Consider the following 26,872-nt stretch of genomic DNA (forward strand, 5'->3'; position numbering starts at 1 on the left):
AGTGCCCCACTCAACCTTTTTCCACCCACTCAAACCCAAACACAGCTTTCTGCGATTAATCAGCCGGGGAGTCAATGTGGGATGTAGGTAGGAAAAGGTGACGCCGACTTTGAAGTGGAGTCCTCTTTTTCTGTAACTGATCTGCTGACATGAAATCATGAAAGGAGAGAATGAGATTATGTTACATATACACAGCATGTTGACTCAGAGAGCTCGTCCAGTGAGCTAACTTATAAAACTTTCTTCAAAGCTACTCTTGAACATTATTTTGAACTGCATTGCCAGGAGATGTAATTACACAGCTGGGTTGTCAGGCTTATGTTGGATTGAGCTCAAATGTGCACTGAACTGCTGTGACCCTTTGTGAAAGAAAAATTCTCTGTCCTATTGAACTTATGTCCTTTGTTTTGTAGCTCTGTTTTTCTTCTCTAATCTACTACTGCTTCACCCCTGTACTCACTCTCCAGATCAAAACCAAAATGTGTAGCATAATGTACAGGCAGCATAGGTGATCATTTATACTATATGTGCTATAAGACTACTTTTATGTTTTTGTTCTCTATGTAAGTAGGTGTTGTCTTTGTGGCGTGCTCTGCATGGTTGTAGTGTTTGTTTATCTGTCTCTGGACAATTGTGGTCTTGTGACTCCAAAGATTTCTCCCCTTTTTTATTGTTCTTCCTGTAAATGTGATCATCAGTCCAATCTTCATCTGTGTGACTTTAACGTGTATAGATTTAGGTTGTCCTATTTTTGAATGAAGACCATGTAAAGTCATGTCTCATACTATAGATACTATAATTCCATGGCAGCAAAGCAGAGCTTTTGTTTTAATGGAAAGAGATTAATCAAGGAAAGGATTTTCATATTTTATGTGTCAGTAGCTCCCTCTAGTGAACATATTAAAGACAACAGAAAAATGAAACCTTAAACAACTAAACATAATTTAATTTCCGTATTTGCACAGATAAAAGATTATTTAGTCACGTACAGGATGAAGCTAAGACAAAAGATTACGAAGACAGAATTCCTGGGAATGCAATATGAAAACGATACAGAAGAAACGTGATTTTCAATGCCTTGCAATACTACTTGCCTTATTTGAAAATTTTCTAAGTTTATGTCATAAGTGCAAATTTCAATTTATTTTACTGGGATTTTATGTGATAAATCAACATACAGTTTAGTATAACTAGATGTAAAATACAAAATATGATGTAGGACTGCATTTCAGTGTGGTTACAGCAGCAATGTTCGAACATGTTTTTTTTTCCAGACTAGGGTGTAGAGACAGATAGTTTTGCCCTTTAGTTGATTAGATGGAGCACATCTGTGAACATCACTATTCCAGGCTACCAATTGAAGATTTGTAACCTGTGGGCCGGCATAGCACATAAAAATATTTTGATCATAACCATTCCGTTGTAGAGCTGGTTCTATATTTGGCTTTGCTATCCTGCTGGAAGGTGAAGGTGAGTCTTTTGGAACCTCAAACAGTTTCATCAATCTTCCCATCAGCTTTGGCCAGCTTTTCTATCTGTGCTGATCAAAAGCATTCCCATGACATTCTGTCAGGACTGTATATCACGTTAGGTATATTGTCTTCAAGGCAACATGCTGTGTTAGTTTTGCTGTACAAATGAAATTTCATTTAGGTCAGAAGGTTATTTTAATCTTATTTGTCCAGAGAGTATCAACTGTGTCCTCTACGTGGCTTTAGTTTGCAGTTGTTCCAGACTCTTCCTTTTTTCCGATGTCAGGCATCTGTGAGATGTTCAAAGCTTGAGATATTTTTTGCTGCCTACTTCTGCTTTAAATTTCTCCAGAACTTTATCTCTAAGCCGGTGTGTTCTTTGGTCATAAAGGTGTGTGCTCACTGCTCCCTAATATTTTTTTTTATTTTACACGTCAACTCTATCCGCTAGTTGGAGGACTCCTTGACACCATTGGTTTTATTGGATCTTATTTATATTAGAGTAAAGAGGGCTGAATATATATCCATACCACACTTTTTTATATTTTAATTTCTAAGAAAATTATTTTTTTTAAAAACCATTTTCATTCCATTTCATCTACAGTATGTTGTTTGAGTCAGTCATATAAAATCCCAATACATTGAATTGTAAGGATGAGAATGAAAACCTCTGCAAGGCTCAGTATACAGTGTGATTCACAAACTGTAGAGCTCTATTAACTGGTATTTTTGGGATGACGCCAATGCTATCACAGAGAGAGAAAATTAGCACAAATACTGTTATTTATCATAGCCTAACACAGTTCCAAACAGATGTTTAGTCTTTATTTATGTTCCCAACAACTGCCTGAATTATTCCTCTTCCGTTTTACTCCCCTCTGCTCTTTTCTCCCTCATACTTTCCGCCCTTTAAGAGCAGACGACTCTCCTGCTCCCAGCATGCTTCCTCTCTCCCCCCCTCCCTTCCAACTCCCTAAGCCATTGTAGGCCTGGAAGCCTTCTCTGCAGGGCTCTGTCTGATATGTTTGATATATTAGGTTGTTATTCAGTCCAACTATATATCAAACATATTCCTACAGTGTCCCGCCCTGTCTCCAGCCACGTGTGCCTTATGTGTTTATGGAGGTCTGTGGTCAATCACATCTTGTTGACTGCTGATGCAGAGAGGGCCATTTGTTGAATGTCCCCGAACTGAACCTCTGTGATTTTTCATACTGTCCTTCAGTTCATTTGGCAGAAATGACTGTTTATGTTCACATTCTGCTTCGTTGCTCAAAATGTGTTATATCTAGATTTATTTAATGTGAAAGATAAAATTTAACCTCAATACACTTTATAGAAAAAGTTGTCACTGAGGCTGTGTTATTTGTGGCTCGCTGTATTTTACAGATCTGAGGATAGATGTTTTTATTATTTTTACCTTGGTTTCATCCATTCATTGCAGATTGGGATTTGTGACTTTTTGGGGCTTTTTTTCTCCAGCAGGCTGATGAGACACTGGATTTTGAGGACCAGATCTTAGAAGCTGCAAAGTCTATTGCTGCAGCAACCAGTGCTCTTGTAAAATCTGCATCTGCAGCTCAAAGAGAACTGGTGCAACAAGGCAAGGTCAGAAAATAATTCCTTCCATACTTTGATTGTTATGTGGGCATAGTACACGTACACTATACACCCAGCATAGTCAAAAAATGGGTTAAAAATGGGTCTGACTGTTGAATATCCAACAGTCAGGCTATCAAAAAGTATGTTGAAAAAAATAAATCTTAACTAGATTACCTAGTAACTAGCTATTTGGGTTAAACTGTTTTTTGCTTTTAGCCTCATATTGCCTTAAAATTATAAATGATAAATGGACTTTATGCTACAGACACATTCACCAATTTGCACTCACAAACATGCACACATTGAGTGGTAGGCCACTTGGGGTTAAGTGCCTTGCCCAGAGGCACATTGATATGTGACAGGAGGAAACTGGAATCAAACAATCTTTTGATTTCAAGTCTACTACTCTACCAGAGAGCCATAACAATGATAATGGCTCATAAGACTTTATTAACATTTAGACAAAACTTAGTCTCATTTGTAAGGTATTATACTTTCTGTGTTTACTAACTTTATGACCAATTTTCTGGAATTAGGGTAAATGTTGAAATTAGGTTGCATAAGCTTTTGGTAACTGATTATTTGGTAAAAGGTTTGTGTTTACTTAAGTGAATAAACTCATTTACTAAATTCATCACATTTATCACATTTATCACCTAACCACTTCTATAAGCATTTGGCTTAAAGAAATAACCAAGTGGTTTTATAATGTAATATAACACCGCATAAGATATTGCCTGTCTGTATTGACTTCATGAATAATTATTTTATCAAAATGTGAATATTGAGCTTAAACTTGCTTTAGCTTGTAGTGGCTGCTTAGCAATTAAATGGCCAATATTATCTTAAGTGAACAAACTCATTCTCTGGTGATGATTGAAGTCATTAACTCGGCTCACTGATATTAGTGTTATTACAAAGCATCATTTCACCACCTGACTATTTCTTATCTCATCCCATGCAAGAGGTTTAGTGAAACAGATGATACTGACAAATAGTTCAAAATGCATAAACCCAGCGTAGGTAAAGAAATGACCAGCAGTTTTGTATGTGTAAGACGATTTTATCTTTTCTTTTCCATTCTTCAGGTGGGATCCAATCTAGCTAATGCAGTAGATGACGGCCAGTGGTCACAGGGTCTCATATCAGCTGTAAGTTACTTTGATATGTTACTGTATAAACTTTGCTTTACAAAATGTTGTACCCAGCCAAGATTAAGTGTGAATTTGTTCATTGCTGTAGGCTCGTATGGTAGCAGCAGCCACCAGTAACCTGTGTGAGGCAGCGAACGCTTCAGTGCAGGGCCACGCCAGCGAGGAGAAGCTCATCTGTTCTGCCAAGCAGGTCGCAGCCTCCACGGCTCAGCTGCTGGTAGCTTGCAAGGTGAAGGCGGACCACGACTCTGAAGCCATGAGAAGATTACAGGTAACACTGAATTACATTAGTTCAGCTGTGAAAAGACACATAACTCATATATGCGCTCACTTTTTCAACACCTTTCTTTAGGCTGCTGGCAATGCAGTGAAGCGGGCTTCCGACAACCTGGTAAAAGCAGCTCAAAAAGCAGCATTTGACAAGACGGAGGATGACAGCGTGGTAGTGAAGACCAAATTTGTTGGAGGCATTGCTCAGGTGAGAGAAAAATCTATGAATGAATCTTGTGAAGTCTTGGATATAAATCCTCCCGACTGCTTGATTTGCCCTTTTCCACTAAATGTTACTGAGCGATTGCATTTCTTGCCCATATATCAAAATGCCACAGTTGTTTTTCTGAAATTGTGATGAGCTCCCACAGATTAAAAAAAACCCATCAGATCCCTTTCAAAGCTGTTTACCAGGACATTAACAGCTCCAAAATATCGCACCTCGGATAACTTTGAACTGCTTCACTGCTGGAACAGAGAATATTCATCTCGGCAAAAGCAAACAAAGATCAACAATATCCAATGAGTGTTTTTCTGTTGTCGTTGCTTCTTTTTGATGCTGATTGGGTTCCTGTGTCAGTGAGATATTCACAACGACTGAGCTTATGCCCGTCACTTTCCATTTTGCCTCTCATTGTCACACTGATGGGATTCTGGGATCCCACTGTTATTGTAACCAGCTTAGACTGTGATTGACATTTAACAAGGAAGGTAAATAACTAAACAAATATTTGTTTCTATTTTCTCTTTTTTATTACTACCATCAGTAATTATTTATTAAATAACTTCTGATGAACTGACAGTAGACACATATTGTGATTCGTCTTTCAAGCGTGGTATTGATTTTCCAATACAGGGGACTAGCATTAGAAATTTAAATGTGATCAAGTTTGGCTCATATATAGCTTTGCTGCCTATTCACAACAAATGTCACATCAAGGCACTTTTTAAGATTAACTTGTTCAATTCGTCTTCAATTAACAAAAATTCAGATCAGGGAAAACTGAAATCAATGTAATACCAGCCAGCCATAAAGTCAGATTCAGGTCTAATTATATACCATCCCTTTACATCCCAATCACAGTGCAGTCAGCGTAGGCTGATTAATTATAGCAACTTAAGAAAAGATTTAAGGAATCTACATGACTGGAGCCTGACCACGTGTGAGCAGAGGAATTAAACATTTCTTTGGAAATGTGTGGTCTCCATCAGCTGTTGCTGTTCTTCACAGATTATTGCAGCTCAGGAGGAGATGTTAAGGAAGGAGCGTGAGCTGGAGGAGGCTCGGAAGAAGCTGGCTCAGATCCGACAGCAGCAGTACAAATTCCTGCCGAGCGAACTGAGGGAGGACGAGGGCTGACTAAGGCAGCAGGCGAGGAGGCTGATGTGCAGATGACAGCATCTCCTGAACGGGAGACGATGCGGATGTACTGTCGCCCGCTTGGCTCCGATATCACTGAAGACTATATTCAGCACTTGAAACAGGCCTATTTGTTGACAAAAACAAGTGCCTGTGCTTTGTAGTGTACTTGTGTGAGTGTAAGTGTGCGTGATGTGTTTGTCAGTGAATGGCTTTGACATTCAGACTTTAATATAAAGGAAGTTGTTATTGTGAGCAAACAGAGACAAATTGATTGAGTTATTTTCAGTGTAGGTATTAGTGCATCATGAGCATTACTGACTGTTACAGGCATGAATCAGATGCTGATTCTCTCAGTAATCACAGAACATTCTTTAACTGAGGAGAGCATATATGACTGAACAAATGTTCAAAAATGAAGGTCTGTAGCTTATGTTTTACTGTATATGTAAAATCCATCAAAGGATGATTAGAAAGCAGTAAAGGCAATGCCTCTTCAAACTGTGGGCTTGCATGCTCCATTACTCTTAACACATATCGATTATGCTACTAACCAATAGAGTATTATTGTTCAAAAAGACCCTTGTATCATACTAACCATGTTAATTGTGGGGATTGTAGCTAAAACAACAGATGTATTCCTGAATTTTAAGCTAATCTGTTCTTTTTGATGCCAAACACAGATTGGTTTAGAGCAATGTAGATGAAGTGAAGGGACAAAATAACAAAAATACATTGATCCCTACTATCAATCACTTTTATGGAAAATACCTATGAAAAAGAAAGAAAGTAGTTTTGTTTAGATATTCAGATCTAAATGTGACCAAATATGTCTTGCTGCTTGTACAATATTGCACTCAAAGGACCCCACTGATTTTTCACCTAAAATACAGATAACCCTGTAAAGTTATAAACAGTATTATTACATTGTTCTGACATGTTTTTCCTTTTGCTTACATGGTTTAAAATTCCAACTACTTACACAAACCAGATTAAGCTCATGTGCCACTTATACTCAAACAAGGTTCCTTTGCGGTCTTCAAAAATCCAGAATAGTTTTGAATTTAATCAATATTTTACAGATATAAACAAATGTGGAAGAAAAAAAAATTTATTGCTTTTACATAGCTACCATGATGACAGCTATATCTTCACCATATTCAGTGTTGAGTTGAAAAAAAAAGGTATGTTGGATGTAGATATGTCATGGATGTTACTCAGGTGATGTAATAATAAGGATGAACCTTGAGATTCTTTTATTTAGACTATAAATTTATTAGGGAAACAGAAATGAAATTCCTTGTTGAGACTTCTTTACTGTAAATATTATTTACAATTCTTGTCCAAAGTTTACATACACTCATCAGCCACAAATGTCATAATATTTTTTATTTATTTGAGCTTTTCTTTTTTTCACGGTGAACTGAAGAGAAACCAAACAGCAGCATTTATTTTTAAAACCCAACAAAGGGACGCAGAAGTTTGAACTGTGTGGTCAAAATTCAATGTACAGGTTCAATAAGGTCCTGGTTTACTAGTGGTTGGTCATTTTAGAACTTCTATCTGAATTGGTTGAGTTCACTTAGTTTGGTTGGTTTATTGGCTTTTAAACATTTAAAATAAATTTTCAGTACAGTTGAGTTCTTTAATGCTTTATTGAGTCCCAAATCAGTTGTGATGTGTGCGGGGATCATTGTCCTGTTGAAACACTAATATGTGTCCAAGTTTTACCTCTCCTGCTCTTGATTTGAGTTCAATTTTAGAGTTGACATTAACATGACATTTATGCTGGTAATGAGTGGATGTATGATACCTCTGACAGATTTAGATTTTTATTTTCTACCAAAGCATTTGTTTATGTTAGGGAGTGAAACAGGCTTCTGTCAAAAGATAGCAAAACTGTTTTGAATTAAATTAATCTGTTTCTATTTAGAATTTATTTTAAAAAAATGTATGTCAAAAATGATTTGAAAATCTTTACTGCTAGTGCAGCAATCAAATCATTCTTTTAGTTGCTGATGAGCTTTTTTCACTGGTTTTTTGATGATTTATCTTAGAAAGAAACTCTAATTCTCTGAGATTGGAAGGCCTCCTTGCCATCTCCCTAATTGTTAGCTCTCCCACAGATTCTGGCACGGTCTCTCCAAAACATTAAAATTTCTTCCATTCAGAAGAAATAATTTTGCCAAAATAAAAAGAAGAAATCCCTTTCAACCAAAATCCTTTTGGAGTATGAATAACTTGGATCTTAACTTTGTAACATGCCCTGAAAATTGACCCAGATATCTAGAAATAAATGTTAAAAAAAGTATTGAACTGCAATTGTTAGAAAAAAATGTTTTTAGAAATGCTGATCTAAGCACACTTTATTATTTTCCCGTTACTGTAAAGTGTTTTTAAAATTGCTTCTATATTAACTTTGTATGTCTACTACACAGGCTACTCCAGCAAGGTAATATTGAGTTACTGCTGTTGTTTGATGGAAAATAAGCTTCTTACAAGGATATTGGGCTTCCACCTCCGGGCTGAAATGAGCATAAATGTTTTCACATTTTTCACACTAAAGACAGCAATTCAAGGCTTCCATCACATCAAATCTTTATTAGGAAACCGCTTCTTGTTGCATTTGAGGGAACTGATAAAATTACTTGATTTCTTTCTTCCAATAATGCATTACACATGTTTTAAAACTACTGCTGTTCATTTCCTCAGTCTGTCCAGCCCCATGTCATGTCTGCATCGTGTTCTAGTGCCTTATTTGAGTCTGCGCTGCAAGCAGCTGAACATCAGGCTGGCTGGGAGCCTGAGCCTTCTCTCTCTGGGTCAGAAACATTATGCCAGTCTATCAGCAAAATCTTTGCCATACTGGGGGCCTATACCTGCCGGCAGTGTTATAGTGCTGATGTTAAAGGGCATCTATGGATACCTTTAGGGTTTAGTTACTAACACTAGATTGCATTCAGTGAGCATGTGGCTACATGTATCTGAGGTAATGAAATTATTTAAATTCATTCAGCCAAATACCGCTAAAACATTGAGCTGAATAACTTCCTTGTTGCATTGTCTAAACCACTATTAAAATGTTTTTATCTGTTAATGTGAGACTAATCCTGAAATATACTGTCCAGCAGGAGTGTCTAAGTATTACTGGAATAGAATAAGAGTTGCCATCTCTGTTATAAATAGGTGTTGTGCTTTCTTTAACAGAATGCGTCAGTTGTATCATTTGATGCTGTATTTACAGTATTTATCTGGTCACAGAAGTATTTTTTGTATTCACTAAAAATAAAAATAAAACAGTTTCAAGCAAACAGTACTAATTTATTTATTTATTTTACAAACAGATTAATTGATGTTTATATCAATTAAACATCATTATGTCTTGTGTGGATTTATCAAGTCAAGTCACTGAAAATGTTTTTCAAGTCTGATGTGATTGTGCTTCACTCTTTAAGTGAACTGAACAGTGAACAGTGTTGTTTAAAGCCTTAGATTTTGTTTTTGTATTCAAGGCCTGCTTTAATTTTCTCTGTGGATTGTCTTTGACTCATCGAGTGCCTTACTTGGTCTTCATGATGTTTACTAATGTTTTCTATCCAGCCTCTGAACTCTTCACAGAACAGCTGCAATTTACTGAGATTAAAGTACTTACAGGAAGTTATAAGTTGACTTCTGAAAGTATTTGGTTACTCTGGATTTATTTTAAAGGAGTCAGACTAAAGGAGATAAATACATACTATATGCAAGCCACATGTTTTGGATTTTTGTAAAAAAAAAAAAAAAAAAAACTGTTTTAAGAAATTTATAATTTCCTCTCAAATTCATAGTTATGCTCCACTCTGTGATAGCATATCACCAAGTATCTCAAAAAATACATTGAAGTTTGTTGTCATAACATGACAAAAGAGTGTAAGAACATGAAGGCGTGCATTTGTCTAAGTAAACAGAAAAGACGGAAAAAAACAGAAAGACTGTCATTCTGCATTTTTGTCAGCAGATGTCAGCATTGCCCTTCATAGCTCAGTCAGGGGTGAAGAGAATGTTTGGAGAAGCATGTTCGTGTGGAACGATTAGCAGAGGTTTGCCAGACCAAATATGGAAATTGTGGATTCACTTTTTTTTTTTTCAAGCTTCCCAGACCAGACTTTGAAGTATGCAGAGATCTCCATTTAGATGCTTTGGTCAAGAGGAAGAGCTCACATCAGTTTTGCTCATTCACATACCATTGCACACAGTAAAATTATTTGAGAAGTGATTATTTTCTACACATTCTGTTCTGGGTATGACAAGCCATCAGACAGACTTGATGTGATATTTTTTGCTTGTTTTTACAAAACTATAGCTGATCTTCTCACTGAGTCAGAAGCATGTTGGGGCATAGAGAATGCATAAAGGATGCAAGTCCAGAACATTTCCTCACTGTTCTAATGAAGACCATATTTGGCTGTTTGAGTGTTTTGGTCTCTGCACAGTAGGGAGGGGAAACTGAAGCCATGTGTGTTGAGAGAGATTATCCATCTTTTTCTCACCCTCTTTCTGTGGCTCTCAGCCTCTCATGCCAGTGAAGACCGTGGACTAACAAGGTTTTTCTGGTTAACTATTATCAACTTTAAGATTTTTACACAATCACTGAAACAGACACTGATTTTCAGAAGAAAAAAAACAGGTTCAATTACAGTCATCTCTTCCAGATTTAATATTTTCAAGCAGAAATAAAGACATCTTTGAATTCACATAAGCTGACTAAATTTGTCTTCCTCAGCATTGCATTTCATGCATTTCTGAAATCCTGTGATATAGTGTCATTTGCTAAAGACAACATTTAGAGTAAGTTCTCTATGTATTAACTCAACATGCAGGTTGTTACCCATCAATTTGCTGTGTTGATGTATGATTCTATGTTCTGTGGTAAATATGCAGTAAATATTCAAAGGGCACAGGAAATGTTTTAATCACAAGTCATAAGTGTGTTATCACAGACACAGGAAGGTTGGGACACAAAACAAACTTTATGTTTTCAATGAAAAACACTACTGAAATCTGGCCCCAACAGTTTGGGTTTACTGCAAAAAAATATTGAAAAATATGCATCTAAACATCACAAGTGATGCCTTTTTAACTGATGTCAAATTATTAGTTACAGTGCCTTGCAAACTTGCCTTTTGAACTTTGGAACCAACATTCTTTTGCGTTACAACAAACTTGATGTATTTTATTGGGACCAACATGATAGACTAACAGACTAGTGTATAATTGTGAAGTAGAAGAAAAATTATACATGGTTTTCAAAATTTCAAAAAATTGTCATCTTTTTGCATTTAACCCACTATGCTCTGATGTCATTAAATAAAACCTAGTGTAAATAAAGGTCTTTAAATGTCATCTAATTAGGGAAAATAGTTTGTTTTATCCTCAACATGTAGATGCAGCAAGCAAGCACAGGAAGTTGCTCTGGTCAGATAAAACCAAAAATGAACTTTTTGCCCCACATAAAAACATAAAATGTGACAAAAAACAGTAGTTACACTTCATGAAAAACAGCATTCTAATTGTCACACATGATGTTGGTAGAACTGTTAGTCTCAAACATAAAATTCCATTAAGATAGACTGTGGTTTTTTAGTTGTAATGTGTCAACATGTGGAAAAGTTCAGAGCACTTTTGCAAAGCACTCTGGATATCTCATGAACAGGTTACTTAGTTGAAGGAAGATCTAACAACAGTGAATCATGTGATTAAGGAATAGACTAATTAGGAAAACAGAAGTGTTCTTTGCCGCATTATTTATTTTCCTACTTCCTTCACAGATGTTTTCCAGTCAGTCAACTGAATTAAAACTGTTTTGCAAAGATGAACTTTAAAAGGTTCAGTCTCTACATGTGCGAAGTTCATAAAGATGCATCCTAAGAGGCATAGAGCTGCAGTTTTAAAAAAGAAGTGGTCATCCCACAACACTTTTCAGACTTTTATTTCTAAACAGGTTTAAAACACTGGACCTGTTTTTTTCCCCTGATAATTATCTGTTACTTACTCATGGACTACCACAAAATATCCAAATTAAATGTGTAGAGGTTAATCAGCAACAAAACAAGATTCGAATATCTTTGTCTCTCAGGTTAATCGTTCACCTTTTCATTGTTGAGTATACAACTGCATTATTATTTATAATAATGCAGTAATGCTTGGGCTGCTCTGGTTTTTCAGTTATTTATAATAATGCAGTCAGTTATTTGCTAAAAAATGTTATTGCTAAAGACACAAACTGCAGTGGCATAATTTGCTAATGTTGTAGTAGGGTATATAATTTTAAAATCCTGCAAATTCATAGTAAGAGTTTAAGGTCAGATTACACTTTGACTTTTCATTCTTTCTTGATTTTATATCATTTAATGAATAAATATCATTACATCAGAAAACCCTCTCTTGAAAGGTATTAAGAGTTTTAAAATAAAACTTACATCGGGTGAAGAAATTCCTTTAACAGGCAGAAAATAGCTATGCTATCAGTGAAGCACAGAGAAATGGAGAGAGATTTTGCTTGGAGCGGTGGAGTAGAAAGTGAGGTTTAAAAAGAATGCCTGTCAGGGAGGACTTTGGGGTTTTAGGGTTGGGTCATTTTCTTTCTCTCCCTTCTCATTTTCTGTGGTCCTTTGTGCACTGAAGAAAAATCTAACCCTTTTCTTGGGCCAATCTTTGGGCAATGTCAGGAATGTTCCCCTTCCTTCCTTGATGAAATCTCTCCAAACACACCTGCTAAGATTTTTTATATATATATTTTTAGCAAAATCTTTTGGATATAATCCTGTCTAGAGTGTGATGCAGTCCACACTTATTAGTAATCTGAGGATAATTTCCCATCTTTCAAATTACTCAAGCTGATAATATAGGTGGAAACAGTATTGTTGATGAAATCTCATCTAACACGGTGATATTTAAAATGCTGCTAAGATGTGCTATTCATTAGCAACTGCTTTAGGAGAACATCAACTTGCTAGCAATTTGGATTTTCAGCATTATTGCTGTTACTAAATTAGCTATTCTAAACTGTTATGAAGTAGTAAAGAACCATACAACATTTACTTTCACAAAGAGCATTCTAGCTGTTTTTCAAATATTTACTATTCAGCATGGATCTCAAAATGCTGACTTTGTGAATGAAACAACTTCTGTTGTTGCTACCATGCAACAATCGTCAAGTTTAGAACTTTGGGTAAAGGTTTTTGGTACTTTTATGTGAACACACTCAAGCAGTGTTGGCAGAAAATCTTCTTAAAAAGGCAGATGAGCCGAAACTCTGTGGGATAAAGCAATAAATTACAGCATGGTTTTGCAGAAGTGAGTGAGGTCATTGTATCTGTGACTGCCTGTTGTTTAAGCATATTTACATACCGCTCTTCTGTGTGCAGTAAGACACATCACTTCCTAACATAAACCTGGGAGACAGCAGCTGATGGATCTAAGAGAGGCCTTTCCTCAGCTCTTGAACTCTATTACTATTTTAGGTCATCAACTGGATTCTCCCATTATACCAATGCTGCATCATATCCAGTATCAAGCTCTGGTTTAACGTGAATAGTAAACAGAGCATGGAGAGAATGACTCGTGATGCTTTATTGGTTGGAATTAGTCATTGTCGAGTCAATCTAAGAAGTCGCATCAATATTGCTTCCAGTGGTAATAATAATTGCAAGTACAAGGCTTATACTTGGTTAACAAATGACTCTTTACCTTTTAAAATGCATCTTTCGACTAGTTGTTCAGTTGATTTATGTTGACAATTTCAAATGCGTTGACATGGTTCTATGAAATATTTCATATTTCAGATTCCCCATTTCCAGATGCTAAAAGGTGAGACCTGCTGGTATGTGTTCTGTAGAAATGTTAGTTGCAGACAATATCTTCTGAGTGACAATGTTTGCCGTCTATTTCCCCCGCATGACAGCACAGCAGCTCCGTCAGCCATCATGTACAGAAGGCACAGTATTTCTCAGTCAGCAGTGACACCACGTCTATATTGGGACCAAGCTGAGACTTAAAACTTTGGTGCTAATTTTGGACAGCTTCGCAAGTAACATAAGGAATATCCATTAAATCTAATCCCCCAGCGCCAGACGCAATCATCCCAAGTCAGGTTCTTTCTAAAGGGTTCGCTCTCATTTTTGTTTGCTTTGTTCACGGTTGAATAAGTGCCAAGAACTTGATGTACACCAGGGGAACTGACTGTTTTGGATCGTTTTGCCAAAGTGAACTGATATGAATATTCTCATTAGATTTTGACAGCTTAGAATGAGATTAAGCACTCGTTCGATAAAATCCCTTCGCCTTGAAAAGGAGATTTTCCTTTAAACACGTTAAGTGTCAGCCAGAGAAGAAAATATTTGGCTTCTTCTCCTCTCTCAGCCCAGTAGTCTCCCCACCCAGCATTAAAGCTGAATAAACACTCTCTCTTTCTCACTAACAGTATTTTTTTTTTGTTTATCAATGCTGGCGCCAGATTTAATAAGATGATTTAGAGTAAAGATAACTAAAATAAATATTCATTGTGACTTAGTTCACGGTTTGTCACATTTTCTTTCACTTTTAGCTATAACTCTTAAGTGTCTTTCTTGGATCTGAATTTGTTTTGATGGCTATGGTTTTGAAAGTAAGGGATGTATTTCAGAGAAATAGACATTTGGGATATGTGCTGTACTTAATATAACTGGAAATTGAAACAGATGTTTATTAGTTCCATGCAGAGTTGTGAAAGAGGTGAATTTAATAATTGCTTTATAGGTGGAATTTAATCATTACCAACATGGTCAAAATTCAATTGATTCCATTTATTCCAATCCAGATCAAATCATATATCATCCTAGTCAATACTAACTGATGAAGGTTAATGTAAAATGGTGCATAGCTTTCTAACTTTATGTAGAAATAAAAACCAGAAATGACCAGAGTGCATTTTGTCCACCCTCTTTGCTCTGATTCCCTAAAGGCAAATTCATTGCAACCGATTGCCTTTAGAAATCAAATAATTAGTAAATAGAGTCTATCTGTGTATACCTGAATTTTAGTATGACCAGCTATTGTGAAGGTCTCAGAAGTTTGTTAAAAACTTGGGCTACTCTGATTTTTCTATTTCTGTGTAATCTATGTGTTCTTTGACACAATAAAATTACCATTACCAAAACCATTACCTAACCCTATCAACTTAAATTGACAAGCTAACAAGAGGAGAATTAAACATAGGAGTAATCAAGAGACCCATTTTAACTCTAAAGGAGCTGCAGAGATTAACTCAGGTGGAAGAATATTTTGACATTGCAACTATTATTTGTGAACAAATCTGGAATCTATGGAAGAGTAGCTTGCCTGCAAACCACTGTGACTGAAAAAAACTAAAAGTGCTTAGTTCACTGAAAACACTATTTCCATGGTGGTACACAGTGGTGACAGAACTTTAAATTGATGTATACAGTAACTCTGATGGACTTTGAGCTAATTTGCACAGAAAATTTGCAGAAACGTAAATTTCTCATTGTGAATTGCAATTAATTCATCCATGATTCAGAATTTCTTTAAAAGTCTGAAGAGATATCTGTAAGAGAGATGGATCAATGTGAGTGTGTTAATTTCTCACTTGTGTCTCTCTCTTTTTGTTGCTCCTGTACTGGACTACGTGTCTCTTACTTGGGGATTTCTGGGATACTTCACATCCCCTGGTTACTTTGGGCAGGATTAAACTTTCATTGAGGCTTAGATGAGGCATGTTCAAGAACGGTGCTGCTCTTTTTGTACAGAGAATAACATCTGTGTCGGTATCAATAATGTTGCACAACAAAAATAACCAACATTCAAATTTTTTTTTTCATGAAAGGCTAAACTTTTATGGCCAGGATTTTTGTAGCTCTGGTTGAGCATATATTTGGAGTATATTTTTATTCAGTATTGCCTCAGGCTTTATATTCTTACCATATGTGCTTGCTCAGTTTACTGGCTTTTTTTCTGAAGGTCTTGTGTTCTGCACTTTCTGCAAGTTCAAATTTGATATTCTTCCTTCTTGATTTGTTTCAAATCTATTCTTCCAGCTCATTGTATCATAGTGGATGATTTGTCCTTGTTTGCTGTATTGTTTTACTTATTTACTTATGTTGTCATGTGTGAACACAGCGAAAGACGAACTGTCTCTTTTATAAAGGAAAACAGGGGTGGGAGAGTTTATTTACTGATAATTCAGTAAATTTGAATTTTTAATAAAGTAGGGGGAGGGGTTACACATGAAAAGTTCACCTTTTACAGTGCTGTACTCCATTCTTTTAATATGTCTTCATGAAGACATAATTACCCTATCATGTAGTATATACACCTCCAAGGCTCCATGACCAGAACTCGCCAGACCACACCAGATGGTCATCTTTTTTTCTCTCTCTCTTCTTTCTGTTCAGTCTTTAATGACTGGCTATCCACAACTCTTTCATCTAGATCCCAAGCTGAGCACAGAGTCTTAGTCAGAGGATAACCATCATGGAGTTTGATCAAACCCGAGAGCTACAGACAGACTTTGCTTTAAGAAATCAGGTGTTGCAGAATTGTGGGTTCCTCTGGCATTTCTCACCACTGAGAGACCACTGTGACCCAGTTGCAGTGAACAAGCCAGTTGCTGGCTTTCAAACAGCTACCCAAAACCACACTGGAATGTCTCATCACGAGAGTCTCAAATGAACTTCACATTATAGCTTTCATTTGGCCAAGCTAAGCTCAGTTAAAGGTGTGGGACTCATAAAAAAATGGGGCTCTATGCTCTCTGCTTTCAAACACAAACTTACTTATTTTCATCTTGATGGTATGAGAGGAAGCATTAAAGAGAAGGCAGTATTTTAAAGAAAAATCATCCTGGAAATCCCCATATTGCCAGAGTTTCTTTCTTTTAGCCCTACAGCGCCAACAGACAGCCTGTAACCAGGAGAACAGAAGCTGAGCAGTAAGTGCATACCAAGAAGTTTTATAGCACCAAGGAATGGAAAAAATATTGAGTGGCCTTTGACTTTGGACTTCACAAAAAGCCCCCACAAGTTAGCTGTCTTCTCTGTCAACAGTATTCAACCTTGCTCACACCAGAGAACCCATATATGGATAAAGATACAGTGCTGTGAAAAAGTATTTGCTCCTTTTCAGACGTGATTCAGTTTTTGTCACATACATAATCCAGTAAATTTTAACATTGGAAAAAAAACGACCTGCGTAAATACAAAATGCAAATGCAGGTACCCAAACCACCTATATAAAAACAAAATCCCTCAAAATCATTAATTAAATGTCATTGATCACATTTCTTGGCAGTTTCACAAACCACACCCAGGCATGATTGGTGCTTGGTCTAATCAACATGAAGTAGATTCATTGCAGGTTATGGGTTATGAGCCGGTTAATAATAATTGTGGTTGCCAAGGGTAGAACAAATAGTGGGGCAATTACTTTCTTAGAATAAAGAATTGAATGAAGTCATCACTTGAAATCTGCTTTTTGTGTTTACAACAGCTGTGAATGATCTTAAGATTTGTTTAATAATTAGAATGAAGAGATGGACTACTGCAAGCCAGTTATTTGTTGGTGTTGGTTTCTCCATTTTTTATGTTGTATTATGTAACATTATGTATAGATTTATGTGAAGATTATTTGATTCTACAAATAACATCATCCTGTTACTAGAGGAGCTCAGTCAGTTTTCAGTCCAGAATGCAATGAATGCAATGAAATTATTGCAGATTGTTGAGAAATTGTTTTGGGTTTAAGCCGGATTTGCTTAGGACTTATTATTTGGGATATTATAATTTAATATAAATAACTATTTTAGTTGCAGTTGTTTCATAAATCTAGTTAGCATTTGATAGTTAGTATCTGGTTCAAAACTAACTATTGTGGACCTTTAACAGAATGGACTCTATATCCCATGATGCTTTAGAATGAGTAGAAGAAGAACTTGAGGTTAGAGGAAGAAGTGAACTTAGGACCGTTGGTTTTCCGAGAAAAGAGCTATGTTAGCTGAATGCCTACACTCTGTCGTATATTATGTATGATTCGTTCATCCTTTTTTATTCACTAAAGTTCATCTGAATAATCCATCTGACTCCTTTTCGTCTTTGAATTAGTCGAATATACAACACACATTTTGTAATTTTGCAAATCTGTGACTTCTATTTGTAATTTTTATTTTTATTTTATTTACTTGTCTTTTAATTTTTTTAATGTATGTACCTACTTGTGTTTTTAATAAAAGTGATGATGATGACGATAATCAGGTACATTACAGAAATAGGCACAAAAAAAGGAAGCAAACACTTTTCTCCGTATTGTTTTAAGGATTTTCCCACTGATTGCAAGCATACAAATACCTGGACCTTTAATATACAGCACAAAGACCTAAAGACAAATATTGTAACAGAGATGTCCTCAAGATGCAGGGCAGTTCTAAGCTGATTTTAGATTAGTTAGACAGTTAGCACATGTGTGGGAGAGAGGATATCCACAGGCCCAAAGGAAAGGACAGTAAGCTTTTATGTCAACGATGAGTCCTGATCCCTGCAGAAGGAATTTCTCTGCTCCTTATCTAGAAGTAGGAGGAGTTCAATCTCCCTGTAAACAATCATTTACTGTACTTCCCTATAGACTTCCCACAGTAGGCACAAATAAGTGTCAATGTTGGGTTTATTAGGCAGAGTGTAGCACAGATTGACAGTGTCTGATTAAATACTCCTGCCTTCACCTGTCTAGCCTTTTGAGAATTTAATTTTATAGAAGGATTGTAGCTTGGCATCCCACATGAGTGTGAAATGAATCGTGACAATCCCCCCAGCCCCCACCAATGCTTTGGCCCCTTCCTGCTCTTTTTGTCTAGGCTGAGTGAGCAGCATCAGATTTGGCTGATGGTCTTGTCTCTCTGTACATCCCATCTGAAGGGGAAACGCAAACAAACCATCTGGGAGGAGCATTGTAGAGGCCACAAATATGCCTCCATTATGACTCTTGCCCACATTTGTGTTTGCAACACTGCCAGCTTTGCCTTTCTGTTTTTTTGTTGTTTTTTTTCTCAGTTGCTCATCTTGTGTCGGTAATGAAGTTGTTTTTCCAAACTGCTTCTCGAGAAAGGCTTCTTATCTTTTCAAATTTTTCCAAAACTTACTTTTTAGGACCTGCCATGAGAGAATGTTTCTTGCACTGTCCCAAAAGTATTTCTTTGTGCTCTATTTCTGACTTTTCTGAGAAATACTACAATCTGAAGGATGACAGATCCTTTCATTTAACAACAGCTATTTTGTTCTACAGCATATTCTTGGTCCTGGAAAAAGCTTCTTATCTCTGGAGCACCTGCAGCTGCAATTATTGACCTTTGTGCCCAAGGAATTTGAGTTAAATTGTTAAGATTCAGTCTAGAGGAAACAGTCTGATGTGATGAACAAAGTTCCCATTAGCCAAACGGGAAGTTTAATGAATTGCACCAGAGAAAGTAACACTTTTGTAAGATTTATACCCTTAGTGACAGATTTAGGGTTGCCCAGTACAGTCGGAGTCAAAATGTCACAACCTTATTGCAATTGTCCAAAAAGCCAAATATTGTTTCTGACTCCATGCCCTTGTTACATTTCCATTTCTTCTTGCACCCCCAAGTAGACAACCCTTACTGGTACCTGTATATATAGTGCTGGAACATTACTGTGAAGCCCACCATCAGTAGGTGGTGGGTTTGGGTCGGATTACAGCTTAGGTTTCACCAATCCTGAGGCCCCCCTTTTGGTTTTCGACCATTGCCCTGCATGGACCTATCTAATTGCACGGGTACCGTCCTAAAGAGCCAAGAGGTTTTCTCTAAATATAAACTTGGACGATGTCGGCAGAATCTACTCGACAAGAAGCCTTCCTGCTCTTCCCAAAGCTTCACCCAGTGGCAATTCCCCCAGCATGAGGAGACAGCTGCCCCTAAAATGTCCATGCAGTGTGCAGTTAGCATTGCATATAAAATAGACATTAATGTACGGGAACACTGAAGTGTAAATAAAATGTCCTGCTGATTCCTATATAGAGATTAAGGTTTATAAAAAGTCTTCATGAGTACAACGTTAATGAAGTACAGTTTTGTTTTTCTTATCCTCTTATTTGCACCATGCTTCTCAGAGGTTGACTATATTGTGTTGACGATAACAACACTTTGAAGAAGTATTCATGCCTATTTTCTTTTACAATCACAAACTTTTCTCGGGATTTTCTGTGGCAGAACACAGTAGTGCTGTCCAAAGCCAGGAGGAAGGTGGATGGAGTTAAATAACACGCTGGAGAAAGCAGAAGGCATTGTTGGTTTACCTTGCAGCAGGATTACAGCCCTGAACATACAGCAAGAGCTACAATGGAATCATTCTTATATCAAAGCATATGTGTTAGAATGTCTCAATCCAAATTCAGACATAAATCTAACTTAAAATTTGTGACAAGGCTTGAAAATTGAGTTCCACAGATGTTCTCCATCTAATATGACAATCTCAGTTGTTTGTTTGTTTTTTCACTGGGAAGGAATTTCAGCTTCCAGATGTTAAATACTGGTTCAGATAAACTCTAAAAGACTGGAGATGTTTTCCCTGATAGGTGGTCTTGCAAAGGATTGACTCAGGAGTACTGAAATCATGCATCCTTTTGTGCTACCTTCTGTTGGTCTATCACATAAAATTTTAATAAGGCACACTAACATTTGTCATTGTAACATAGATAAATGTGAGAAAGTTTAGGGGGTGAAAAATACATTTGCAATGAACACTGCAGGCTATAGTGATACAGTATCAAATTAATGAGGCATTTTGAAAGGCTGCTATTTATTGTCTGGGAAGATAATGTGTTTTACTACTGCCACTGTGTCATTATTGCAATTTAAGATTTAACTCTGGGTTTTAAAAAAAAGACTGCCACAATCCCTTTGGGTTAGGATTAGAGTACCGTAGATGTGGTTTTTCACGTCTACTCTGACTCAAAGTACAATTATAAATATTTTGTGACCTCAGAGGTGTGCCCAAGTGATTCTGGATGCCATCATTTTTAACAGCCCTTTTTATAAGCAGGTTTGCAGTAAAGTTATGCATGGTTGAGAAAGTTTTGGAAATGATAATGCCATGAATGTCCATGCCTTTACCTGTTGCTGCACCTGTCCCACTCTGCTGCTGGCCCACTTCAGAATGCTCCATCATGATCCTGAGAGGTAAACAAAATTCCAGCATGTTAGAGAAACCTTAGATCCGACTGGAAATCCTCAGATTAGGCTGGAAGTTGATCAAAAATGAAACTGAGAGAGATGAAGTGGGATATTCCCTCAGCTGAATTTCCCATTTAAAGGGGAACATTATTCCAGAGATTAATGGCTCTCGGAAACATTAGAAGTGTTTGGTTTTTTACCCCAAAAAATGCCACTGGTGTTAATTGTTTTAATTCCAGTTTAAAACTAACCAAACTGTAGCTTAATTTCATTGTCATTGTCTGATCTAGTGGAATGCCACAAAGTGCTTGTGAGGCACATTTTTTCCCCCACAAAATTATATGTCAAGAACTTTTTTTTTTTTTTCACTTCAGCAGCAGGGAAAAATAAATGTCTTTTGGCTGGGCTGTGGCTTTCCTAAAGGCCTTGAGCCTTAAATATTGAAAGAGTTTATTCTGTTCTCATGATGTGCAGGATAAAAAAACATGAAAGAATACAAATTTATGACCTATTTACTTTAGCTTTGTTGATTTTCATCAGATTTTCCTACGGAATGTATCATGGAACTTTTTCAGTACAATTTCAGCAGTCTTTGGATGTTTTTCCAAACTATAATAGACCCTGTGCTTTATTCACTGTGCTAATGTACTGCAGGAACACACAGCATGGCTCATTTCCTTTCTCAAAGTGCCACAGGAAATCCATCCAACAATTTTAAATGAAAGAGATTTTTAAGGTAATTAAGTTCCAGCAGACTGCCTTTAATTTGTTTAACTAATACCGAAAATATGCTGCTGGGGGTTTTACACTAAAGTATGAACATCTAGCTGTCATGAATCCAAAAAGTATGTTGTGCATTTTACAAGGCAACATCTGATTTGTATGATAAAGATTAAAAAAGTGTTTTGATTGTACAGTGCTATCAAACCTTTTCAAGATGAGACACAATGTGAGAAAATAAGCATTTTCAAATTCTGATTTTATTTACTTAACACAAAAATGCAATTGATTTCCTCCCTTTGCTACATTTGAAATAGATATAATTAACCACAGTTTTGGAAAATTGACTAACTTTACTATACTCAAGCTTAAAAACTACAACTGATAATATAAAGAAATGAACTAAACAGAATCTGTTTGACAACATAAATTAGTTCAAAAGATACTAAAATGCAACACATCATGCCCTGACCTAAAACTAATTCAAGAACAGCTGAGAAGCAAAATTCATGACATTTATCAGTCTGAAAAGGATTATAAAGCTAATTCTAAGGTTTTGAGACTGGTATGTACCAAATTGAGAGTTAATATCCGCAAATGGAGTGGCCACATTACCAACACCACAAAGAACCCAAAACATCATCCAATGCACTGCCATCTATAGTGTTCTTGATTTGAAAATAAGAAAAGTTACGCAATAATATCATCAGTGGGAGAGTTCCAGTCCACTGCTGACCAAAGAGAACACAAAGTCCTCATTTCTTGATTAAAAATTCAGATATTTCTCTAGACTTCCAGAAAAAAAATAATCTGTGTAATGGTCAGTCAAAAATATAACTTTTGTGCATTTTCTTATATTTGATGGGGTTTTTTATTCAGAAACATAATTTCAAAAAAAAAAAAGAGCAGAATGAAGATTTTGATGTGAGCTAGTAAAAATCTGCTCACTTAAATCTTATTGAGATGTAGTGGCTTGACCGTAGACAGGGCATTCATGCTTGAAAATCCTGCAGTGTGGCTCTTACAGAAATTCTCCAAAGAAGAGTGGGCCTAAATTCCTCCACAGCTCTTTGCTAGTTGTGAAAAACTTCCACCTTTGACTTTTACGTCAAAGGTAGAAAGGTGGAAACAAATGTGAAATTGAAGTAATTACATTTTCACCTTTTTCTCAACTTATTGTGGTCCGATAAAAATTTGTTTGAGGACATCAAACAAAAGTTTCAATTATTTGTATGATGTCCTCAAATATGTGACAAAATATAGCAAAAACAGAAGAAACATGTAAGAGGACAAAATTATTGTCATGGCTTTGTATACCAACACCATGACCATTTAGACATGAAAGTAATGGCTCCATGAAGTTCTGGTTACCTAATATTTATTCACATCGAGTTATTTAAGCTATAAAATAAAATAAAAAGATTTTAAAAAATACATTGTCAACAGAGGCTAATGAAAAGCAAATGTCATAACATGAACTCAGAATTTTTTCTTTGGCCACAAAGTCTTCCAATCATATCCAAAAGAGCAACACTAAAATTAGCAGGAGAAAACCAAACCGACATGATGACATCCTATATTCAGTCTCCACCCCTCGTTTCAAATGATGACATTTTCTTTCTCTTGGTTAAAGTCTGAAGATGGGACGGCTCATTTAATCCTTTACTAGTTTGAGTATGATTGCCAAAATAATCTATAAAACTGAGTTTAGTCTGAACAGGACAAAGAATATTTTAGGAGCGTTATCTAATGCTGTTAGATCCAGAACGCTTGGCACTAGGTCTAAAGTCTTGATTACAGACCAAGGCAGGTGCACGAAAGAGACGGCAGTCCTAAAAATACTCTTAAGGATCCTTGTGGCTACTAGAAGACACTTGGGGTATCCTTGGTCCTCAGAGTTGAGTTTTAAAATATATTTTATCAAAGCAAAGTAGGTGGGATCTGCAATCAATGCATTTCAAAATCTATTGATGCATACTTAATAATGTTTTGTGTGTGTGTGTGTGTGTATAATCAAATACTCTCATTTGGCAGCATGAATACCAGTTAACATTTCCCAGATGACAGACAGATTAGAGACTAAGCTGCTGTAATTGAGGTTTAAGCTCCCTCTTGTCCTCACTGATATCTGATACAATTTCAGGTAAACACTTGGTTGTGTTGAGCTCCAGTGACTTCAAACAATGCACCTAGGTGTCAATAAACTTACAGAAAGCATGTCTTCTATTCCATGCTGTTTATCAGTCCCTTACCAACACCATACAGATGTGTTCAGACACAGTGGTGCCACCAAGGCAGGGCATTGGCCACCCCTATAACCCAGCCAAACATGTGAATCATATTGTATTTTACATGAAATCAATACAGGAGAAATGAGTCTCAATGAGGCACAAACAGATTAATTGACTTATTTATAAATGTGCTAGTTTATCCAATGAATGTCTTTAGACTTAAGTCCAATATTTTAAGCTGAGCTATTTATGTGTTGGTGGCTCTCACTGGAAAGTTTATTTATTTCAGTAATTCAATTCAAATATATCAGTGAGGTTTATGACAGACAGCTTTTCTGTTTAATAAGGCACGGTGATGCCATGGTCATTAAAGCAGTTATTGGTTCTTTTGGCAGTGTGGACAAGTGCTAACTCCTGATTGAAGATAAAACGATCTCCATAAAGCTTGTCAGCAGACTGGTGCATAAGTGCTCTAAAAGTGGATGGCTACACTGACCTTCAGAAAACACAGTGGACCAACACCAGCAGAGGACTGTGGATTCTTCACACTAGAGCTCAGCAACTTGTCCCTAAAAAATTTGGATTTCAATGAACCAGTTCAGAAGTTTTTCTCCTTAGCCCATATCAGGCACTTTTGAAGTCTCTGATTTGACATTGGCTTATTTATAAATGTGTTAGTTTATCAACACATAAAGACAGGACAGGAAATGCAACAGTTGTATCTCATGTCCTGGATATGCCTGTGTGTGGTGGGTCTTGATTCAGGCAACATTCTGTTTCTTCTAAATCTTTCCCAAACTCTTGACAGGGCATCATTTCACAATTCTCTCATATTTTTTCTACCACACTTTTTCCTTCCACTCAACTTTCCTGTGGTAAAACCGTCTATGTATGTAGCCAGGCTTTCACTCTTTGTGGAAAGAGTCAGATATTGTCATGGAGCAGCTGTCAAGTTAATAGTCTTGTGGCTGTGTACTGTATATTAATAGTTTGTATTCAGAATCTTTTTATTACTTTTCTGTAATATTCCACTTTTCTGAGAAACATAAATTTGGATTTTCATTAACTCTAAAGTCACAGTCACTAAGATGAACAGAAATTAGAAATACATCTCTTTGTGTGTGGTGAATCTTTATTATATAGGGGTTTCATTTTTTCAATGTAATTACCAAAACAATTACCTTTTACATGATTATCTATTCTTTTAGATGTACCTATATAACAACAGCATAGAAAATGTTGATGGCTTTTTGTTTTTAATATACCACCCTCAGGATTATTAGTCGCCACAATTTGTCCACCCCTTTCAAATTTTCTGGGGACGCTCTTGCTCAAATGGAGACGGAACGCAAAGAAATCCCAGGTCGGACTGTTTTAAGTGCAGTTTGGGATCCATAGTCCCAGTCTGGGATCACTGAAATCCCTGGAATTCACTAGAAAAACGACTTTATACTGACAAATTTAACCCCCTTTGTAAGAGTGATGAAAGTAGTTAAGAAAGACAAGCAGCAGCTAAAAGCTGCTCTAAGAGGGGGAAATAAATGGTTTTTACACGTTCACCCTAGATGATGCTAAACATTGTCAATAACAGTAGCATTTTAAAGTAAATTTCCTGTAGCCTGCCTGCTTGGAGTTCCCATATAAAGACGTATCAAAAGTCAAATGTTTGGGAAGTACGAATCGCTGAGCAGCTCCTTAAAAAACCTCCCAGCTCCCCTCGCACACGCCTCCTCCAGTGAGTATTGGATGTCCTCAGGAATCCAGTCACCCCTCCTTGGAAGAACATATTTGACAGGACGAAGTCAGGCAGAGCCCGCAGTCCAGCCCCAGCCTTCAGTCAGGCACAGACTCCCCCAGCCCCATCTCCTTGCTCTCCCTTTTGGACGTTTTGGTCGGTGTTGAAGCACAGCAAATAAGCAGCCATGGATGCCATCAAGAAGAAGATGCAGATGCTCAAGCTCGACAAGGAGAACGCATTGGACAGAGCTGAGCAGGCCGAGTCAGACAAGAAAGCAGCGGAGGACAGAAGCAAACAGGTCGGATGAGTTTTCTTCACCTTTTTTTTTTCATGTTTGATGTAAAAGCAGGAAAAGCCCAGGAGCAGCACTAAAAAGCTATGGATCATTATTTGTAATGGATTTGCAGCTGTTGCTAGTTACGTGTAAAAGCAACAAAAAAAAAAAAAGAAAAGAAAAGAAAAAAATGTGTATATTATATTTTTGCTTAACTTTATAATTTCTTTGCATGCATGTGTAGTTAGAGGACGAAATGAGAGAATTGGAAAAGAAATTGCGTATTACAGAGGACGAAAGAGATAAAGTTTTTGAGGAGTTCCAAACTGCTGAGGAAAAACTGTTGACTGCTGAGGAGACCGCTACCAAGGTACCTGAACCTGAAGTGCATGAGCTTACCTAACTTCTTCTTCTCTCCCCCCTGTCTTCTCTCTGTCCTGTCCTGTCCTCTCCTGTCTCTCCGTGTGCGCTCCTGCGCCCCTGCGCACTCACGCCACTCCCTTTCTCCGCCGATCACCTCTGAACCTCTCCTGCACATGAAAAAATAACAATAACATAAAATCAGCTTGAGGACGACTTGGTGGCTCTGCAGAAGAAGTTGAAGGGAACTGAGGATGAGCTGGACAAGTACTCTGAGGCTCTTAAAGATGCCCAGGAGAAGCTTGAGCTGGCTGAGAAGAAAGCCACCGATGTAAGTATATGGACGCGTGTTCACAGAGGCACCCTTCTCCCACCACGCTGCTTCACATCTTCACTGTTCTCATCTGGGACTGAAGGCGACAGTTCAACAGCACAGACAAGCGTTTGGTGGTGCCTTTGGTACCACTACTAGAG

The 26,872-nt window shown here is 37.0% G+C and overlaps 2 protein-coding genes and 1 long non-coding RNA gene across 14 annotated transcripts in view; 2 read left to right on the forward strand and 1 right to left on the reverse strand.

The window, feature by feature from the left end:
* Positions 1–9,172, forward strand: part of tln2b (talin 2b) — a 102,352-nt gene extending 93,180 nt beyond the window's left edge. For 5 of the 6 annotated variants that reach the window (XM_028044153.1, XM_028044161.1, XM_028044129.1 and 2 more), the window contains 5 exons: positions 2,955–3,080; positions 4,163–4,225; positions 4,317–4,499; positions 4,581–4,706; positions 5,730–9,172. In XM_028044153.1, coding sequence (XP_027899954.1) covers positions 2,955–3,080; positions 4,163–4,225; positions 4,317–4,499; positions 4,581–4,706; positions 5,730–5,858 — 627 coding nt within the window. In that variant the 3' untranslated portion in view covers positions 5,859–9,172. The remainder of the gene's footprint in view (positions 1–2,954; positions 3,081–4,162; positions 4,226–4,316; positions 4,500–4,580; positions 4,707–5,729) is intronic. The other variant, XM_028044138.1, reaches the window with a different exon arrangement.
* LOC114161143 (uncharacterized) lies at positions 1–26,597 on the reverse strand. The gene is made up of 3 exons (XR_003598948.1): positions 26,438–26,597; positions 21,016–21,074; positions 1–141 (listed from the first exon to the last, which is right to left on the reverse strand). It is a non-coding gene; the product is annotated as an uncharacterized LOC114161143 (long non-coding RNA).
* tpm1 (tropomyosin 1 (alpha)) overlaps positions 25,818–26,872 on the forward strand; it is an 11,536-nt gene continuing 10,481 nt past the window's right edge. For 3 of the 7 annotated variants that reach the window (XM_028044177.1, XM_028044207.1, XM_028044170.1), the window contains exons 1-2: positions 25,821–26,062; positions 26,604–26,729. In XM_028044177.1, the coding sequence (XP_027899978.1) occupies positions 25,949–26,062; positions 26,604–26,729 (240 nt within the window). In that variant the 5' untranslated portion in view covers positions 25,821–25,948. Of the gene's footprint in view, positions 26,063–26,282; positions 26,409–26,603; positions 26,730–26,872 lie in introns of all 7 variants that reach the window. The other 4 variants (XM_028044197.1, XM_028044186.1, XM_028044250.1 and 1 more) reach the window with 3 other exon arrangements.

The sequence above is a fragment of the Xiphophorus couchianus genome, chromosome 2 (genome assembly GCF_001444195.1).
Source record: "Xiphophorus couchianus chromosome 2, X_couchianus-1.0, whole genome shotgun sequence".
In the NCBI taxonomy this organism is placed as follows: domain Eukaryota; kingdom Metazoa; phylum Chordata; class Actinopteri; order Cyprinodontiformes; family Poeciliidae; genus Xiphophorus; species Xiphophorus couchianus.